This window comes from Cyprinus carpio, chromosome B10 (genome assembly GCF_018340385.1).
Source record: "Cyprinus carpio isolate SPL01 chromosome B10, ASM1834038v1, whole genome shotgun sequence".
In the NCBI taxonomy this organism is placed as follows: Eukaryota; Metazoa; Chordata; class Actinopteri; order Cypriniformes; family Cyprinidae; genus Cyprinus; species Cyprinus carpio.
The window spans coordinates 7,773,052-7,793,180 of record NC_056606.1 but is presented as its reverse complement, the minus strand read 5'-3'; the positions used below and the strand labels follow the sequence as shown (position 1 = coordinate 7,793,180).

The window sequence follows — 20,129 nt, the reverse complement described above, 5'->3', positions numbered from 1 at the left end:
AAAAATATTACTTTTTTAAAAAACAATTCAAAAAAAAAAAGAAGTACAAAATAAATTTAAAATGTGAAATTTCGGGAAAGAAAACTGATATGGTTTTTTTTTGATAAAACGTGGGGGTAATTTAAAGAAAAGTGGGCTGTTTAACCCTTGATTTACTGTTTTTTAATTTGCGTTTACACTTTTTAGAGATAAAAACCAGCCTTAATTAAGGGGACACTTTTTCTTTAAATTATACTAAAATTTTGGCTATGCATTAGGACCCGGGTGATTGTGGCCCCCACCAAAAAGAGGATTTTATAAATGAAAAGTAAGGCCTTTGAATTCGGGTTTTTCCTTTAAAAAGATTCAAGAATCTCAATAACTTGAATTACTAAAAAAAGGAATTTTTTCATTAACACTTTGTATTGGGTTTTTTGTTGGGGCAGCACAGCTGCAAAAATACTAAAGTTTTTTTTTTGAAAGGGTTTTTAAATGTTTCTGGCCTATTTTGGGTTGAAGGGTGGGCCCTTAAATCATTTTTACACCTATGAAAATTCACATTCTGATTATTTTATCATTAACATGTATGACTGTCTTTTTAGAAAGCAAAATAAGTGTGCAGTCGGGGTAATAAAGTCACAGATAAAGAAAGGAAAGAGAAAGCAGAATTAAGGTAAGGTGTGAGGGTAAATCGGGAGTAAAAAAGAAGAGAAGCATGCAGAGTATACAGCTTTTAACATGTTTAGAAAAAAACCAGACAGAAAAAAGGTGTTACAATATTACATTTTATATTGTTACATTATTAATTTTTTTTGTTAACCTATTTGTTGTTGCATTATTTTAAAAGTCACATTTCACATTTTTTATGTTGTAGTGTTAATTCTCATTAGTATTCTGTATTTAATGTGAATACAACACATTTTTTTTATTTTTTTTAATCTTACACATGAATTTTTTTCATAGTCTTGACTATGTTTTGGGGGGTTTTACAAATTACCTAAATACACTAAATTACACTAATCATACACAAATTTCGTTGGTGGCTGTCCAAGTTTCCTATACAAGAGGGGGTTGCTGTATATCACAGGCGTCCAATCCTGCTCCTGAAAGGCCAACATGCTGCAGCTTCAACCAGCTCCAACAAACCTGCCTGGAAATTTCTAGTGAGTCTGAAGACCTTAATTAGCTGGTTCAGGGGCGCTTCATTGGGGTTGGAGCTAAACGGCAGGACAGTGGCTCTCCAGGAGCATGTTTGTGCATCCTGCTGTACAGTATGTGAATGTGAGGACTGACATTAAGATCATGTGAGCATCCGCTAGGTGGCTTTTTGCAGTAAACTTTCAAGCTTGCATTTTTCTTTAGAAACACTGGAGATGTAGTGACCCTGATATTCCCCCTGCTGGTCAAATGAGTTCCCTTCGGGGGTCTGAGGCATTGAGGGTAGTACATTTGAAGTAGAGAGATGAAATGTTAACATGTAGAATCAGCTTTCAGAAGTTTAGGGTCAGTAAGATTCTTTTTCATCCATCCTTTTAGTAAAAAAATAGTACTTGTTTTCGGCAAGGATGCAGTAAAATTGATCTAAAGTGCCCAGAAAGACATTTATAATGTTACAAATAAATCAATCAATATTGTTCTTTTGAATTTTCCCTTCATTAAATAATCTTGAAAGTACAAAAACCTTAAGCAGCATAACTTTTCAAAATGATAACAAAATTCTTGAGCATCAAGTCTGCGTATTAGAATGATTTCCAAAAGATCTGTGAACTTAAAGGTAGTTCCCCAAAATAAAAAATTCTGCCATCACTTTACTCACCTCAATTTGTTCCGAACCTGTGCGTTTCTTTCTTCTATTGAACACAAAAGAAGATATTTTGAAGAATTTAATCAAACGTTGATGGTCGCCATAGGATTTTTTCCATAATAAGTCAATGCCTACCATCAACTGTTTGGTTACCAACTTTCTTAAAACCATGTTACTAGGGTTTTGTAGTTGCCAAGGCAATGCTAGGTAGATTCTAAGGTATTTTAAAAAGTTTTTAATATGTTGTCAAGGCAATGCTAGGTAGATTCTAAGGTATTTTAAAAAGTTTTTAATATGTTGTTGGCATTTGCTAAGCGGGTTTTTGGTGGTTGCTAGTTAGTTTGCTCAGGGCAAAGAGCAGACCCAGGTCAAATGACTCCTGGTCCTCAGTCAGGCAAGTCTGAAATTTTTATTGTCCACCGTGTTTAAATAAATCTCTAACCTGATATAAGCTTTTAACTGGAGTTGCATGCCTAAAAAGGGACTTACATATCTGGAAACATGACAAATTTGGCTTTACTTGGCTTTATCCGTCGAATAATGTGATTAAGCAACATTATTTGTACAGTAGGCCTACAGCTTTCTCATTTGCACAGTGAAAGCTCTGTTATCACTCCTGGCTTGTGCTTTTGGGACATCATATATAAAGGTTAGTTCCTCTTTGAGGTGAACTTTCCTGTAGCTATATACAGGAGCAAACTAGAAAATTACATTGGTTCTGCAACCTTCGCGATTGAAGACATGACTGCCTTTTGACTGGAGTTTCTCTTTTTCACTGCCCTTCTGGGCTCAGGTAAATGAAATGTTCTGTGTAAATAATGTGTGTGTTTTTAGTGTGAAGGGTAGTTTGATACTGAAATATCAATATGGATGCTGTGTGTCAAGAACCCAAAACAGGCAATTTTCAAATCATTTTATATTTTTTCTACAAAATTTAAATTAAGCGTAAATTTGTTACATTTTTTAAATCTATACACATTTCTCAGTTATATTGTCATGCGTAATTTCTTTTCCAACATTTTCGTTTTCATCTTTCATGTAAGTTCAGTGAGTTTCTTGAAAACGTGATTTTATTTTTAACAGTCAAAACACGATCTGTTGATACAACTGGCATGACGAATGACCTGATGGGTGCGGATGACAACATGGTGAGTTTTAGGAATGTTAATTGCTTGGCATGTTGTCAAACAAACCAATCCTACAAGTTCACATTTTAAACAAACATTTAGTGTTGTTTCTTAAAAAAATTACCTCCTAGCTAAGCAAAATCATAATTCTAAAATGTCATTTACACTATTGCAAATGCAGAATTATTCTTGTTTTAGGGCGATGCATAGATAGTTAAAGAAACTAGAAGTTGTAATTTCATATCCCCAAAACCCTTCCCACAACACCTGAAAAACACCATCTGTATACTTACCAGTACCACAAGTTTCCCCTTCTCTTTATTTCTAAACCCCTAAGATTAATCTTTTGATAAGACAAAACTTACACATAAAACAATGGAAACAATAATATCCCTATTCTATAGACAGGTGACATGTGTCAGGACTGCACTCGATTTTTGAGCTTTTTGAAGGACCTCTTTTCCAATGGGACTTCCAGGTACAATCGCTTCTCTCTCTCACACACACACAACAAATGGTTAGTGAATAATATTGCATGATTCCCTGATCCCATGATGACAGTTGTTTTACCTTTTTCAAGGAGAAGCGATTGAGGTGAGAGTGCAGGGTTTTTTAAAAATGCACCGAAATCAGCATTCATTAGTGAATTTAAACCGCCAAAACCTTTGAGTGTAACATGATTCCAATTTGATCTGCATGATTTTTATCATGTCTCAAAGAAGATTCAAAGATGTAAGGGAAATTGTGTTGAAAAACGAAGTGTATTGTTTCTAATCTTTTCATGGTGGTCAAATTTTTGAACTTCTCACCATGAACCTGATGAATTTGGTGTGTGTTTCTCACCAAGCCCCTTTACCATCCCCAGATAGGTCCTTCACAGACTCTATACTAACCATTCCCCTACCTACAGTGAGATTTATGTGCAATGTACAAAATAAAAATAATGCTTTTCTCTTAAAAAAATTCTTTTTTAAATCTTGGAAAAACACTCCCAAAACCCCAATTTATGTAAAAAATTTAAAATTTAAAAAGTAAACATTTTTAATAAAATTTTTAAAAATATAATTTTTTTTTAAAAACTAATTTTTATGAAAAAAACTTCTGTTTTTTTTTAAAATTTAAACCCCTTTTCTAAACAATTTACGGGATTATTTTGGGCATCGCCCTAAAAGTTGAAAAAACCAACAGAAAAAGAACATAAGAAATTTTTTTTAAATTTAAATTTCTCAAGGGGAAAACCCAAAAATTTTTTACTAATATGTGTTTTTTAAAAGGGTAAGATTTTAATTTTTTTTCAACTTTATGAACTGAAATCATTCATTTTCCCTTGTAGGGGCCTCTTTTTTAACCCGATTTTTTTTTTTTTTAAAAAAAGGGAGGGGAAAGCTCAAATATATAAAATTTTTTTGCATTTTAAAACTTTCAGGAAAACAAATGCTTTCTTTGACTTTATTTTGTACGAACCATAAACCCTTTAAGTACCCTAGGCTTTAAACAAAACAAAAAATTGAAACCACCTGGTATCTGTAAAAAACATCCCTGCAAAGTTTTTCTCAAATATTTTTTGCGGGAAAGGTAACCCCAAGGGGGCCCAAGGCTTTTTTTTTTTAAAACTTTGATGAGCCTATCTCCCTTTTCCCTTACGGGTTATCCTAGCATAGTAACACGAGTAGTTCATCCCCTTTCCAACCCCGATTCAAAAAAGGGGTGTATCAATAGTACGATTTTTAATTTTTCGATTTTTTAAAAATTTACTTTGGGTTTGCATATATACGCAAATGGGTAGGATTGGGGGTTGTTGTAGAGCCTATCAAATGTAGTTTGAAAATAATAATATAATTCCTTCCCTTTTTTAAGTGTTTTCTGGCCCGTTACTTTAAAAAGGGGGAAAATCTCCTCAACCACCACCGGCATATGAAACGGGGCTTTCCTTGCACGCCAAAAAATTTTCAAAATCAATGCATGTAAAAACGGGCGTATTATTGCACCCCAAAAAGTCCTTTTTTGCAAAATCAAACCACAATTTTTGTTTTTATTCGGCGAAATTTTTTAATGTTTTTCATGGGGGACTGGGTCCACAAAAACCCGGTTAGGTTAAAAAAGCTAGTATCTGTAAAATTATTATTTTAAATGGTTTTTAGGAAATTTTTTTCAAAAAAAATAAGGCTCTTGTATAATTTGGTAATGCATCCCCTCCACAAGAACATGTCAAAAATCTTTTTTGGGGCCCCCTTTTAAAATCAATTTGGGTTAGGTTTTAAACCCCTTTCATACATCTTTTTTTTAAGGGAAAAATTTTAGCTGCCTCTTTTGGCAACTGTTTTATGATTTTTCCTGCCCAAATCACAAAAATCTGCCCACTGGGGGGGGAAAAAAGATGCCCCTTTTGCCATCCCCTTCTTTTCCCACCTGATGGACAGTATATATCTTAGAAAAAAAACATGCATTTGATTTATAGGACATTGTTTTAAATTTCGATTTGTTTTTGGTTTGAAACCCTGGTTTTTTTTACTGCAAATTTTCCTTTCAATTTTCCCCCATTTCAGAACCCAATGACCCCTGACATTTCTTGGATGGTGGGGGACGGGGACATTGACGGATAGGATTGTTGCTTAATCACATGGTCAAAAACCCCCGGCCCAAACTATAAAGGGAAAAATTTTGAGGAAATAAATTTTAAGGGTTTGGGTTTGCATGTTTTTCACGCTGGACTGGGTTTTTCTCTGTTTCTCAACCCAGAGGGGAAAATGTCCATCCCGTGCTCTTTTGCACTACATTGGAGCCATTTTGAGTATTTTTTCCCAAGAGAGGACTGGGTGAAAAACCCCAATCAAAACAGGCGGATTTTCAGAAAAACAATTTCTGTTAAATTTTGTATCGAATGTGAAATTTTTAAAAAAATCATTTTTAAAGATAATTATTCCCAAATAAAAAAAAAGGGTTATTTAAAGGTACTTAGAATGCACTTTCTTTACGGTTTTTTTAAAAACACTTAATACACAAAAAAAAGGGGCCCTTTTTGGGAATACCGATTAAAGGGTTTTACTTTAATGTTTTTTTAAAAAATTAAATTTTAAACAGTTTTTTGGTCATACTTTGAAGTAAAATTTATTTGATGTTTTTTTTTGATAGTACTTTAATGTTTATATATAAAAATTTGCAATTTAATCAAGAATGTGAAATTAAAAAATAAAATTTAAATACTGTACATACATCCCAATTTGGAGAAGGGACAGAAAAGTATTTTTAGTTTACTGTGCTTTCATTTTCTTTCAGCAGTACTTTTTAAACCCATTTAAATGGTTAAAAAAAAATTTTTAAAATAGAAAAATTAAATCCCAATTACTTAAAAAAATGAAAATTAAAGGCCTAATTTTAAAGTGGAAAAAAAGAAAATTTTGAATTTCAGAAATTTAAATAAAATTTTAAAAACTATACTAATCCCTTTCCTTGTAATTGAAATTTAAACCTTCCCATTTAAAGTACCCAAAATATTACTTTTCACCCCCAAAAATTTGGAAAAAAATAATGTGATCAAAAGGGTCGGGCCCGTATTTTCTTTTTAACTCACCAAAACTCATAACTCAACATTTTTTAATTTCATTCATTTTCTGAAGTTGAAATGACTATAAAACCCAAGTCGAAAAAATATTTAAATTTTAAGGCACAACAAATTGTTGAAACAGGTGAAAATTTTCCCAACACTGCACTTAAGAAATTTTCTTTCAAAGGATTTTATTTCCAAAAAAATACTTTTTTTAAAAGGTTAAAGGTCCTTTTTCCCCAAAAGGATTTTTTAACTATTAACCTAAAAGCGTATATAAATTTTCAAATTTTGCCCCAAATTTTTCTTGTCACCAAAAACATCTTCTAAATAAATGTATTATTTTGCATTAATCAGTTTTGGTTTAAAAAATTTTTTTTTTTGGTAGTCTGTTAATTTATGAGTCAAAAAAAGATGCTGAATAAAGTTTTTTTTCTTTCCCCAATGGAAAAAAAAGGCCAAAACCAAGCACACGTAGTGCTTTTTAAACCCCTACTACACTTTTTTAAAGGTACAGATATTGATATTTTAATTTGCATACTGTACGCAGGGGAAATGTATGTTTTGGGATCTGTTCAAAAAAAATCTATAATTTTTTTTGAAAAAAAAAAATTGACTCCCAGTGTTTTTTTCATTTTTGTACTTTACAGAACATCATAACTGTCCTGCTGGAGAGTTTTTGCAGAAAAGGGTTTCCCCCCCTGTTTCAGGGACGGGGCAACAAATGGTTGAAAAAAGGCCAGCTGTTGGTTGAAGCTACTGAAAAAATACTTTACCTAAAATTCATAGCACCCTTTCTTCATCTTTTGAAATCAGGAGCGTCCCCAAAGGTTCGAGTCAAGGACTTTGGCTTCAGTTTTTTAATTTTTTTTTGAAATTAAAAACCCACTGTTTTATTTTTGTTTGTCCCGGGGAACAATATACCTCCCCTCCCGTTTTTTTCTCCCTTTTTCTTTATTTAAAAACGGGAAGTGCTTTTTGATTTTGATTCCGGTTTTCACGGCAGTTTTTTAATCGTTTGCATCTGGGGGGCCCCAAACCACCCAGCTCCAGGTGCTTCATCCCGAACAAATTCTGGGCCCCCCCCCCCCCCGCTGCACCCCGGCCCCTTCCAAAGGTTAAACGTCCGTCCTTTAAAGGGCGGGCTTTTTTAAAACCCTTAATTTTTAAGTTTTCTATAAAAATTTTTTATCTTCTAGTGTTAAAACTTTTGTGCAGCGTATGGGGAAACCCCTCAGTTATTTCAGCAAACAGCAGGGGGCCCCGGACATTTTTCCAAAAATAGAAAACTATAGAATTTTTCAGTTTTTTTAAAAGTGCAGTCACATTTCCCTTGTTCAGGTTTTTTTTTTTTTTAGGTGAAATCCAAAATAGAAAACATTTAAAAAAGGGCCTTTTCCCCCCTTTTCCCCCCCGGGGGCGTTTTTTGAAGCAAAAATCCCCCAAAACCACTTACAAACCCAAAAGGTTTTTTTAGGCATTGTTGGTTTACTTGGGGAATTTTTTTTTTTTTGAACCCAAAAAAAATCCCATGAAAATTTTGGGGTTTAAAGGTTTCTCGGAACCTTTCTTGTTCCTCCGCTGTTAAGGGAAAAAATATTTAAATAAAGTTTCACTTACTATTTTGCTCTTCGGTAAACAACACTATGTTTCTAGCTTTTCCCTTTATGAACAAGGGAAATCATCAACTTCCATAATACACTGCCAAAATTTTTAAATTAAACAATTTTTTGAATACTGTATGATTTGCCTATGGCATATCCGGGGGTACAAACCCTTCAGGAAATAGACCAAAAAAAAAAAAAAAAAAATTTAAACCCTTAAAAAAACAACATTTTCTTGATTTTCATTTTTAACAAAAATTTTTTGGTTTTTAAATGTTTTTAAAGGGGGAAATTCACTTAAAAAAAATTAATCATGAAATATAATCCATAAAACATTTTTGTGAAGAAAATGAAGGGTAATAAAAGAATATTTCATGCGTTATAAAAAAGGGCCCGACTCTTCAAGCTTTAAAAAATTTTGGGCCCCAAATTTTTAAGCCCCTAAAAATGCATCCATCCCCATTAAAAAAGTACTTTCCCAAAGGGTCCGGGGGGGTTTGAAGTGAAACGATGTGTTTTTAGGTTGAAGGCGTTTGCTTTAAGCCCAGTGGAAGTGATAAAAACAGAGGGGGCAGCGGAAAGACAAAACCCCCAAAAACCCGTCCGGGAAATTTAAAATACAAAACGAGGGTATGTAAAAAAAAAATGTTGGGGATTTCGATTTTAAACCCAAAAGGAGAGGTTTTTATTTTCTGTAAACAAAACTTTTTCTTGGGGACTAGCATTTTGGGCATGAGTTTATGCCTTTCCAAAGGCACCGCTGGAACCTAACCCTCTCGCGAATTTTGCTTATGGGGAGTTAGGGAAGCTTAGATTAAAAACTGATAAAGGGTTTTAAAGTGTATATTTTTCATGCACAAAAGCATCGATTCTCTTCACAAGGCCTTTATTAACCCCCCGAGCCCTGTGGAAACATTTTTTTTTGAAGAATGGAGGGACTTTTTGGGGTTTTAAAATCCCCCAAACCCCCATTCATGCCCTTATAAAAATGTTTTATTTTTTTTGAAAAGGGAAAATATACACCTAGGGTGGTTTAGGTTGAATAAATTTAAGCGGTTTATTTTCAATTTTTTGGGTGGGCCCATTCCTTTTAAAAGTTTGAAAGTTTTAAATTAGGTATTTTTTTCTGGGGGCCGGCCCCATAGAAAGGGCCCAAATTGGGTGTTTTTTGGTTTAGAAGGACCTGGCGTTTCTTTCTGACCCCCGTATTTTGGGGCCAAAATTTCAGCCCCGCAAGCCTCCAGGGCGCGGGTTTAAATTTGGGTAAGTGCACCAAAAAACCCTTTCCCGATAAATTTCATGCACATTCTAGTATTTAATCACCTTTAGGGCTGGTGTTGACGGGAAAATTTTTGCAAATTTTTTCACTCTTTCAGGTAGTTTTCCCTTTTTCAGAAAACCTGTGGGAGTTAAACTGGTTTTAGCCGGCTATAATACCTGGTAATGTCCAAAAGTTTTTCCCAAAAGTTAATCAATTTCTAAAATTGATTTTCGAAATAATTTCTGACCCCTTGGGTAAATTACTGTTTCCCTTTCCCTTTAAATTTTTACACCTAGTATGCCCCATTTTGGCCCTTTTCATATTAAATAAAGGAAATTCTGGGGCAAAGTTACCATTTGAACACAAAAATGCAGTATATTGGCCCTTTTTGACGGGTTTTTTTATTTTAGTGTTTTAAAATGTTTTTTGGGGTTTTCCCTTCCCAAAAACGGAGTCGAAGGTTTTTTTGTGTGCGTTGCACCCCTTTTCTTTAGCAAATTAAAAAAGTAGCCTTTAAAAAATGATGGGCCCCATGACCCAAAATCACAGCATTTTTCTTCCCTCCTGGGTTTTTATGGTTATATTTTCTTGGTAGTGGGAAAATTTAGGGGTAAAAAATTCAGAGGCCCTTTGGGTAATATCTTCCGCAAACAAATAAATAGAACAAATCAAAATAAAAGTTTTTTGGGGGAGCTATTATTTTTTTAAAAAAGAAAAAGTTGCCAAAACAACATTTGATCTCACATACTTTATCATCTTTTCAGTGGTTTTCACAGTCATCCCGTGAGGGCAAATTTAAAAGGGCATTTACAAAATTACTTGCAAAACCAATCATTAAAATTGGGGGTGCATAAACCTTTTATCACGATAATGTACCTTTTTAAAAAAAAAAACAGCAAAATTTTTGTTCATTGAGGTGTTCATACACTCCCTGTATTTTGCAATTTTTAAATTTTTTGTAGTAAACCCAAATTTTGGGTTTAAAAAAATTTTAGTGAAACCAAATTATTTGGGCCTACACTTTGTATTACCCCCCTATATAAAAAACTATAGGCGTCACATGGTTTTTTGATCGAAAAATATTTAAAAATTGGGGAAAATTTTTGTAGGGGGAAATAAAAGTTTGTTTTACTTGACCCCAAAACCCAAAAAGGGGCCCAAACCCTGTAAAAAAAGGGTTTATTTTATTTCTGGCTTAAAGGGGTCACTAGTTAAAAAAGACAAGGTTTTTTTTCCACATCCTGAAAAAAGTTTTTCAATGGATAACATAAGATACAAAAAACCTTTTGTCTAGACTGCAAGAAACCATTTTGGGGTTGGGGTTTTTAAAACCCCTCTTCACCCCCCTTGAAAAAAATTTTAGTCTTTTTTCTCAGTTTTTTTTGCGACATGTTTATTTTAAAACCATCTTGGGGATTGTTCCCCTATATACTTCCCTTTTTTTTTCATTACTGTAAAACAGTCCCCCATTTTTGAATTTAAAAAACCCAAAATACGTGGAAAAGTCTTTGGGGTTTCAAAGGGCAGGGCCCCTTTAATTTTTCTTCAAACCCTGGTATTTTACCCCTTGGGAAAAAGCTCCTATCAAAAAAAGGTTTCCCTTTTGAACACCCTGAGAATGGAAGGGTGGGATTACTGAAAAAATTTTATTCCCCAAAAATATGGGATCACCCTTTTAAAATTTTCCCGGGGTTTTCCGTCAGAAAAAAGTATAATAAACAACCCGTTTATACAATCCCCCGGGGGGGGGGTTTTTTCACATTTTTGCGAAAACTGGATTTTAATGAGTGTTAGAATGCCAAATGGCTTTTTGGTTTTTTCACTGCAAAAGGGGGACTTCAAAATTTTCCCCTTAAAGTTTGGTTTAAAATTGGTTTTAAATTTTAAACAGTAGTTCTCCCCGGAATGGGCGCCTGCTCAAACCACTCTCCAAAAACACATACCTAGATATTTTGGGATCCCCCAAATATGGAAACCCGGTGTTGTTGTTTACCTTACAGGATTTCCCTCATTTTCCGGTTCTGTCATTAAATTTTAAATGGTTGACACTTTCAAGGCACTTTTAACCCCCTATTTTTCTTAAAAAAACTTCATGTCATTTAACCTGGGTTTTAAAGGGTTAAAAAAAATTAGTTCAAAACCCTTCCGGGGGTTGAAGAAAAAAAAAAAAAAAAAATAAAAAAATTTGTTTATAAAAAGGGGGTATATTTGTTTAAAATTTTTTTTTTTTCTAATTTTTTCAATGGAGAAAAAAAAAACATGAGAATATTGGGTGGAAAAGAAAATGAAGCCCCCAAAGATCCAGTAACATGCTATTTTTTTAAAACCCTGTGACCTTTTAGTTTTTAAGATACATGTATTGGGGCTTTTTAAAAAATGTGGGTCCACAAAATTTCCAAAAATCCATCCGATCGTTATTGTTCCAAAAATTTGGGGTTAGTAAATTTCTACTTTTTTGTAAGATCTTTTTTTTCGCAAGGGGCATTTAAAGAATTAAAATTAACAAAAATATATTTTTTGTTACAAAAGATTTCTATCCCCCAAAAATCCCCGGGGAAAAAAAAAATTTAAAAAAAATACAAAAAACACACAATTAAACACCAAAAAAAAAAAATGCTTTCAACATGGGTAATGTTTTAAAAAACAAATAGAATTTTAGAATGATTTCTAAAAAAATCATGTACAAGGGAAAATAGAGTAATGGGTGCTGAAAATTCACCTTTACCATCAAGAAATAAATTAATATTTAAAAAAAATATTCAAAAAAAAGGTTTCTTTAAGTTCAGATTCACAAATTCTGTAAATTTTTTTATTGTTTGTTTTTCCCCCCATAAAAAGGTTTTAAAAACCTTTAAAAAAGCCATTTTTGTACATTGAAAAACCTGATTTTTTAAACCCCAACCCCCGGGGAAAAGGGGGGTTTAAAGTTTTTAAAAAAGGGGAAAAGGAAAAAAAAAAAAAAAAAATAAAAAGTCGGGCAGAAAAGTTTAAAAAAACATTAAAAAAAAGAGGGCTTTTAAAGGGGAAGTATTTTTTTTAATTTTATTATATGGGGCAGAAACCCCTCACAGCATTTAAAGGGAAAGGGAAAATTTAGGATTTTGCTGGGTAAAAATTTTCACGAGAGGGGGGAAAAAAGGGGAAAAAGGGGAGCAGGTGGGAAAAAAGGGGAAGGTTGGGGAAGAGGAAAAAGAGTTTCCAAAAGGGGGAAAAAAAATAGAAAAAAGGGACTTCTACTCATTTAGTAACCAGGGCTGATGCACCAAACTCTGGAATTTAAAAAAAAAAAGTATTGTACAAAAAAAACAAAAAGATGAGCATTTTATTGAAGACCACCCAAACCCAAAAGCACCCAACAGAGAGAGCCCTGTAAACCAAAAACGGGTTTTTCTGTAAAAACACCCCCAAAAACTCGCTTCTTTTCTGTGGGGCCCGGGGTCCTGAACGTAAACCCTGTGGGGGTGATGGGTAAGGACGTCCCTTTTACCCGCCCCTTTACTCGCAAAAAAAAAAAAAAAAAATAAAAAAAAAAAGTTTAAAAATGGTCCCGCTCCAGTGCCACCATGGCAAGAGCCAAAGCTTTCTGTTTGGCCCAAGGGGGGCCCCCCAGAGCCGGCAGCGGGGCATACACCACACTACGGTGTTTTAAGCAAATGGAAAAAAATATTCACTGTCTTAAAAACGTTCCCCTTTTACATACAAAAATTTAAAAAAAGTCCCCCTCTGGGGATCCCCGGCTTTTCTGTACTTAACGCCAAGGCTCAAGAGGATCACCGAGCAAAAATTTGGTTTGATTTTTTTAAATATTGGAGCGATTCAAGAGGCGGAGGCAGCCCTTCTGCGCTGGCGAGGGAGCAGGGCTTCTCTGTAGCTACGCCCGCTGTCGCCACGAGCAGAGAGGGAGTGCTTTGCCTCCGCCATGGTCTAGTAGAACATCACATAACAGCTACCAGGAGGTTTCATCTGGAATCACCATCGAGACCGAAGGGGAACGGTTGTGTCACCAGCCTCGCAGAACCACCACAGTTGGTAGCAGCTTCCGACTTCTCTGTAACACGTCAGAAATAAAAACAACGTGGCCTGCGGTGACCGGGACAGAACCGTGGTGACAGTACGTGTGTAAAAAGTCTCTTAAAATTTCTCGATCCGATCCCTGCGCTATGCAACTTAAACACATTCTTGTTGGATCCAACTAAAGACAGGTTTTCGACATTTCACGAGAGGTTTTGATCCCATTTGCGATGGTATGCATAAAGTGGTGGACCTGGAAAATGGTAAGCATTGGTTCTCTTAGTTGGTAAAACAAAGTCGAGGGGTTAGTGCTTCAGCCAGCAATGCATAGCATCACAGAGCAACCTTTGACCCCCATTTGTGCCGTCACTTGATCTTTCAAGCAAGTAAGTAAGGAAGGAAGGGCCCAAGAGAGATGGGGGGAGAAGAGGGCGCACAGTCAAACAGAACAAAAAAAACAAACAGCCACCATCCACAGATATTAAGAAAACAATACAGCAAAGAACAGGGACTGAAGGTAGAGTTGTATGGGGAGACCGCCACTGAAGGGGAATTACCTTTGGGAACGGGTGTGAGGTTAGGAGTGAGGGGTTTTGGTACATCTCCCCCTCCGACGGGTTGAGTAGGTTTCTCTGTAATGTACACCTACCGCCCAAGGAAAGGAGGGGGGGTTACAGATTTAGTATTTAAGCTTTTTGGGAACTTCCCAGGGGAAGGACTCGCGGCCAAAGTGGCCATAGGCGGCGGTGCGCTGGTAGATGGGCTTCTTCAGGTCCAGCTCTCTGGAATTGCACAGGAGACAGAGTAAGACAATTGCCATGCACAAAGAAGGACGTTCAGTTAACTCAAATCAGCCTCTCTAACGTTAACTGTGCAAAAGACCAAACTCGGGAAAACGCGGGAGCAAAAGAGGACTGGGAAACCATCAAACCGAGAGGCGGTGGTTGGGCCGCCCCCGAGGAGCACACTTTACCTGACGATGACGCCCGGGCGGAGGTCAAAGTTCTTCTTCACGATCTCCAGCAGCTCCTTCTCGCTCCTCTGGGAGGTTCCATAGTGGAAGATGGAGATGGACAAGGGGTGGGCCACTCCAATGGCGTAGGACAGCTAAGAAAACAGGTATATTGGTAAGAGTCTACTTTTATCCCTTCTAGGTTGGGCCCATTGTGATACTCCATTGCCAATATTGATAAACATCAATGGCTGTTCACGGCATCGCGGATGCACACAACCCTATTTGTAAACAATCGCCAAACCCTAAGACCTCTTCAATCATTGCATGGTGAAAGACTGCGAAACATTCACCTGGACCAGGACACGCTGCACAAGATCAGCCTTCACCAGGAGACTTGGACACACCAGCGGGGCAGCATAGGCAGCTGAACGGTCAACCTTTAGTGTGTGCGTGTCCTCCAGAGGGGGGGGGGTGGGGGGGGGGGAAAGGCCACCACTTCCATGAGCTTCCCCAGCCCATAATGCGGTCCATCGAGCATATCTTGAGGCCAGTCAAACCACAGTGCATCTCCCTGTAAAAACAGCATGAATAATTCAGAAAATCTTATCAAGCTGAACCACCAACACATCTATAGGGAAATAAAAAGTGGGAAAAATAAATGTACATAGCCTATTAAGTCATAATACATTAACGCCAGTTCCCACAACTATTACTTTGGATATAATAGCAAAATCTGGAATAGTATCAGATATAAATATAATTTAAAAAAAAAAAAAATTCAAATACATGTTTTTTCCGCTTTTCCACGCCTATAGGAACCCCCAAGAAAAACTGCACTGTAAGTGTTATAGTTTATAACCCGCGTGGCATCCGATGACCCAAAAGCGGTCGATGGGCTGCAGGTTGATAGAATGGTGTCATCATCAGGTAGACGCTGGGCCCCCCAAAAAAAAACCCCAAACCCCAAAAAAAGACTTTCACCACCTTCTCCTCAGAGCATCACGCCATCTCCCAGAACACACTTCCGTCAATCATGCGAACAGACCACTACAATGGTGTGCACACGCACAGGAATCATGGCCCCGGTCCTGCCTGTACTGGACCGTCACTAGAGACAACAGCAAAAGAAGTTGACGCTAATGGTTACAATCTGTAACAAGATACCAGGCATTAAAATCTCAGTTCTTTAGTAGTACATACACTACCGTTCAAAAGGTTGGAATAATTGAGATTTAAATATTTTTGAAAGGTCTCTGATGCTCACCCAGGGCTGCATTTATTTGATCATCAATAGAATAAAAAAAAGCATTGTGGAAATATTATGGTTTAAAACAATGGTTTTCTATCGTGGATGTGTTTTAAAATGTAATTTACTCCTGTGATGCAAAGCTGAATTTTCAGCATAATTACTCTGGTCTTCAGAAAACAATTCATTTCTAGTAAGTTGATATGCTGCTCAAGCAACAAATCAATATCAATCTTTTTGGAAACTGATGGTTCATCTTTAGAAGTTAGAAACGTTAGAGAAAATGTCAAACAGTCGATTTCAAACGGAAATCTTTTGTAACATTCGTCTTCCCACTTTGATTAATTTACTGCATTCTATCATTTATATATATATAAAAAAAAAAAAAATTATTTATCCTCTCTGTATGACCCCACAACCTTTGTAGGATAGTGTATTTTCCGAGCGGCAACCTCCGGCTCTCTCTCGTGAAGCCAATAAGGAAGTGACTAAAAACCTGCAATTCATCGACTGGCCGCTTGCAGGCTGGGGGCGTATGCCAAAAAGGGAGTCAGTCCCATAGAACTCCCCATGTTTAAAATGCCCAAACTTTTACGCAGAAAAAAAAACATGTTTACAAGCCTGGTTCAAAAAAAATTATTTTGGTCTATATTGGCTAATTTTGCCCTTTGTGAAAACTGTGAGGGGGAGTGAATTTTTTTTATAACCTCAATCCGTTTAAATTATATTAAGCCTTTAAAGTTCTGCATAATTAAGGTCGTGGCCACTTTGAAGTGAAAGGTGGATTGCCGCTGCTGACAATGCCGTCGCGCTAGGTGGGCGTGTGGCTTCAGCAACCAGCTCACGCCTTTTTGCCCATTTTCGAATTTTCGGGAGAGTTCGCGCAGTGACGCCGCTGCCAAGATGGCGAAGGCCCGCTCTGCACCACTTTGAGCTTCAAAACCGCTATTGAGGGGAAGTCTATGGGTGACGTCACGGGAGCCACTCCGTCAATTATTTTTGTTACAGTCTATGGTATTTTCCTACTGATTTCAAACGACATTCTCACCTGGGTCTTGGCAATCAGGTCGGCCGACAGCCATGGACAGGGTGCCGCACACGGCGTTAGTTCGGCCATTTTAGCATTCAGCTTTGTGGGCCCAGGACCACATAGTGAGAGGCATACACTCCTCAGTCTCATCAGTGGCATAACCAAACATCAAGCCCTAAGAAAGGCAACAAGTTACTCAGTCAATCAGTAAAGATAAGAATCTAGATTCTCTTATAAACACAATTCACATCCCTGGCATATGAACAAAGAAAGTCGTTATCTAGCTCTTACTTGGTCTCCAAGCTCCCAAATCCTCCTCACTGCGGTCAAGCGTGAACCCCTTGAGCAATATCAGGTTGACTGATGCGTCAAGAGGCCACAAGCACATTGCAGGTCTTGCAATCAAACCCTAAAAGCACAATAAAATGCTGATTAATTCTATCCTAAGTCCCACTAGAAGCTAATACACAAATCGAAACCCACAGATTTTGCAGTGTCGTAAGTTCTGCAAAGGCATTATGGCAGCATAGCAGCACTCTTTCCCACTGACATTTTGTGGTCGCTATAACTTTGGAAGAGTCATCGTATCCAATGTGCTTTGATGGTGTCCCTGACCAACCTTCTGAGTAGTCCACGGCAGCATGAGAGGTGATTCTCACCGGCCAGTAAGATCATTCCAGTCTTGGCAACCGTCCTGCGCCAGGGGACAGCTTGATAGGGGTTAGAGCACCACACTAAAAAGATTCAAGTTGCTTAGCATGGAGGAAAAGCGTGCAGGGAAGCATAATTTGACACTCACCACATTGCTAACTTTGGCAATCAGGATCCTGTTTGAGGTGGGCGTCCAACCACAAGCGTCAAGGATCTGGTCACAAAATTTATCTGGAACAGGAGGAATGAGAGGGTGTAACGATTTAATCCAGCCAATTAGCAGCATAGAATTCAGGTTATACGAGGACTCCAAAGATAAATGCAAACCGCCTCCAAGGGCATAACTGGATTTTGGATGTTGCTACTCAAACATGTTAAACTGGCAAAGCTGGGCATTATATTGTACAAAAAAATGTGACTTTTACATACACGTGTGTATATTTATGTAAACATAATGGGACTTTAATATTGGTATTACTAAAAAAACCTATAATGGGAATGTCATATTTTTATTAGCTTTTTCGGTTAGATTTTCTACTGTACATTTTATTTGGTAAGTTTAATTTTTGTGTTTATGGCAACCTTAGTTTTACCTAAATTAAAGATTTCCTTGGCAAAACTGGAATAAATTGCCTTGGAAACAAAATATATAATTGTACAAGATTTTAGGTTTTGTACATTATTTTTAAAGTTAACAGTTTCAAGTTACACAAAATGTCATTCTGGTTTAATTTACTATTATATAACCTTTATATCTCAGCACATGACAACAGCATTTTACACGATGGGACCTCATGCAAGCCAAGAAATTGCTTAAAAACAATAGACAAGGACAATTGCTAGTGCCTCAGTTTGCCTGCCATTAAATATTTCCATACCACAAGGTGAAGTATTCATGAGCTACTGCAGCACGTCCTCTCTAGCTGAGGCAGGATATGCCCAAAACTGCCCCACCCAACTGCAGGCCCTGGAGTAAACCATCTAGATTTCGGGGCAGAGGTAAGCCAACGCTAATCAGCTGGCAGCGGGGCTGCTAAACCCTCCCCCACGCCATCAGCCTCGAACTTAGGACCTGCGCCGAAGCTCATCGAAAGCACATGATGCCGCAGTGAGGGCAGGGAGCGAGAGTGGAAAGGGCACAACACGTGTACCAGGTGTCAGGCCACAGATGACAAAAACTATGATACACAGGACTGTCCACAAATGCATGGCCAAACTAACTCAAACATCTGATCTCCGAACAAAAGTGCACCTTTGATGTTGTGACTGTAAGCATCCTCAGTTCCCAAACATTGGGTCATTGCAACTGGGCTTACGAGATTCTTTGACTGTCACCCCATGATTGTGGCTGATCTGGTAGAGAAACGTTTTGTAAAACGCTGATGAAAAATCAGTTTTGCAGCTTTAATTACCAACACACACCCTCGATTTGAGCCATTCTGTATGATAGTTTACTGCTAAACGTAAAAAATGATGACTGTGCATGTACTGGGATAAACAGCTTTGTCCAATCAAAGGGTGGAGAAACTAGCAAGCCCCTCCCTCGTAAACACCTGAGGCTCTCTCAGATTTTTCTTTTCAATAAGTGATTTCACACCATGGCAGAAGCACCACAATTACAAGCATCAGATTGTAACTACGATTGTCTACAAGGATGTGAGTGCATTTACACCCTCGAAAAACTGGAAGCCCGACTTGCCATCTGACAGTGAAAACAGTGGTTCTGCAGAAATCCAAGTCATGTTCATTTTCTCCATATAGAAAGGGGTATTTTAATGGCTTTATTCATAGTTCTACTGTGAGCTATGGGGGAGGTCATCGAGTGCTTTATGCTTTTTTTAAATCAAATCAAAGCCCATGTTATCTCAGCTTTCTTTTTTTCTTTAAGTTTATTAAGCAGAATTTCTAGAGTGGAAAAAACCACATTTTTCCATGATTCCCTACGAAACTTTCAATAATCAATAGAACTGTGACGGTCACACACTCTATAACAAGCCCTTGTCACTAGGGTTGGTACTCTAGGTGTGAATAACAGAAATAGTTTGCACATTTTGTTTTATTGAGACTATAGGGTCTGTGGTAATTCCTAGAGAAATTACCTCAAAGCCATACATACTTGTTTTATGGGTGGTTTTCTTTAAAAAAAATAACAGTTTTAAGCATTCTGTGCATTAGTGTTGTGTACAGTGATGGACCTTGTTGGGAGAAAGCTCGTGCTTACCATCGCCGGTCTAAGAATCATCTCCATTCAGGGCACCCATCTGTGGGCTGTACTGAGTTGCTCTCAAAATTACTTAAATATTTGGGTGTGAGTGGCAATGAACAGACTTCCTGATTACAGCATTCTAAAATTTATTTCATTTCCCCAATTCATTTGCTGTTTTTCAATTATGTCTCTTGAAATACTTCATGGGTCGGTGAAGTAATCTGCACCTGCTTTTTGTTCCAATGCCACATACTTTGCTGTTAATCAAAGATTGTATATTGTGATGTCAGCTAGTAATCCATTTGTTTTATTGCCGTATAACTCCTAAAGAATGTATAAAGTCCTTAGGGAAAAAAAAATAAGCACCACCCAGAATCGGAAAAATAAAAGAAATAGATTCTCCTCTGTAGATGAAGTATGGAGGTGGTAGCAAACATACTACTGGGGAAAAAAAAAAAACAACACATCACGCCATGTCTCCTGACAGTGTGTTTCTTTGACCTGTGAGGGGAATAACCTATTGACAAGTGACCCGAATCAATGGTTTAAACTACAATTTATTAACCCAAATGTGACGCTTGGTATACAGCACTATCTGCCCGTTTCACAGTTCTTTGACATTTTCTCAATTATTGTGTACAATCTGACAACTCAGTTTATGCAGTTCTGATAAATTACTGAATTACAATCACAAGGCACCTGAGCGAATCC

General features: G+C 37.0%; 2 protein-coding genes and 1 long non-coding RNA gene across 4 annotated transcripts in view; 2 read left to right on the top strand and 1 right to left on the bottom strand.

Annotated features, from left to right (window-relative positions):
- Positions 1–20,129, top strand: part of LOC109054485 (cytosolic purine 5'-nucleotidase) — a 595,585-nt gene that overhangs the window by 462,243 nt on the left and 113,213 nt on the right. The gene's annotated exons all lie outside the window — the stretch shown is intronic.
- sftpba (surfactant protein Ba) overlaps positions 2,487–20,129 on the top strand; it is a 226,829-nt gene continuing 209,186 nt past the window's right edge. Inside the window, exons 1-2 of the mRNA XM_042732328.1 lie at positions 2,487–2,576; positions 2,867–2,931. Of these exons, the coding sequence (XP_042588262.1) occupies positions 2,896–2,931 (36 nt within the window). The 5' untranslated portion in view covers positions 2,487–2,576; positions 2,867–2,895. The remainder of the gene's footprint in view (positions 2,577–2,866; positions 2,932–20,129) is intronic.
- LOC122138672 lies at positions 13,132–14,668 on the bottom strand. Its single transcript, XR_006155725.1, has 3 exons — positions 14,636–14,668; positions 14,304–14,437; positions 13,132–14,112 (listed from the first exon to the last, which is right to left on the bottom strand). It is a non-coding gene; the product is annotated as an uncharacterized LOC122138672 (long non-coding RNA).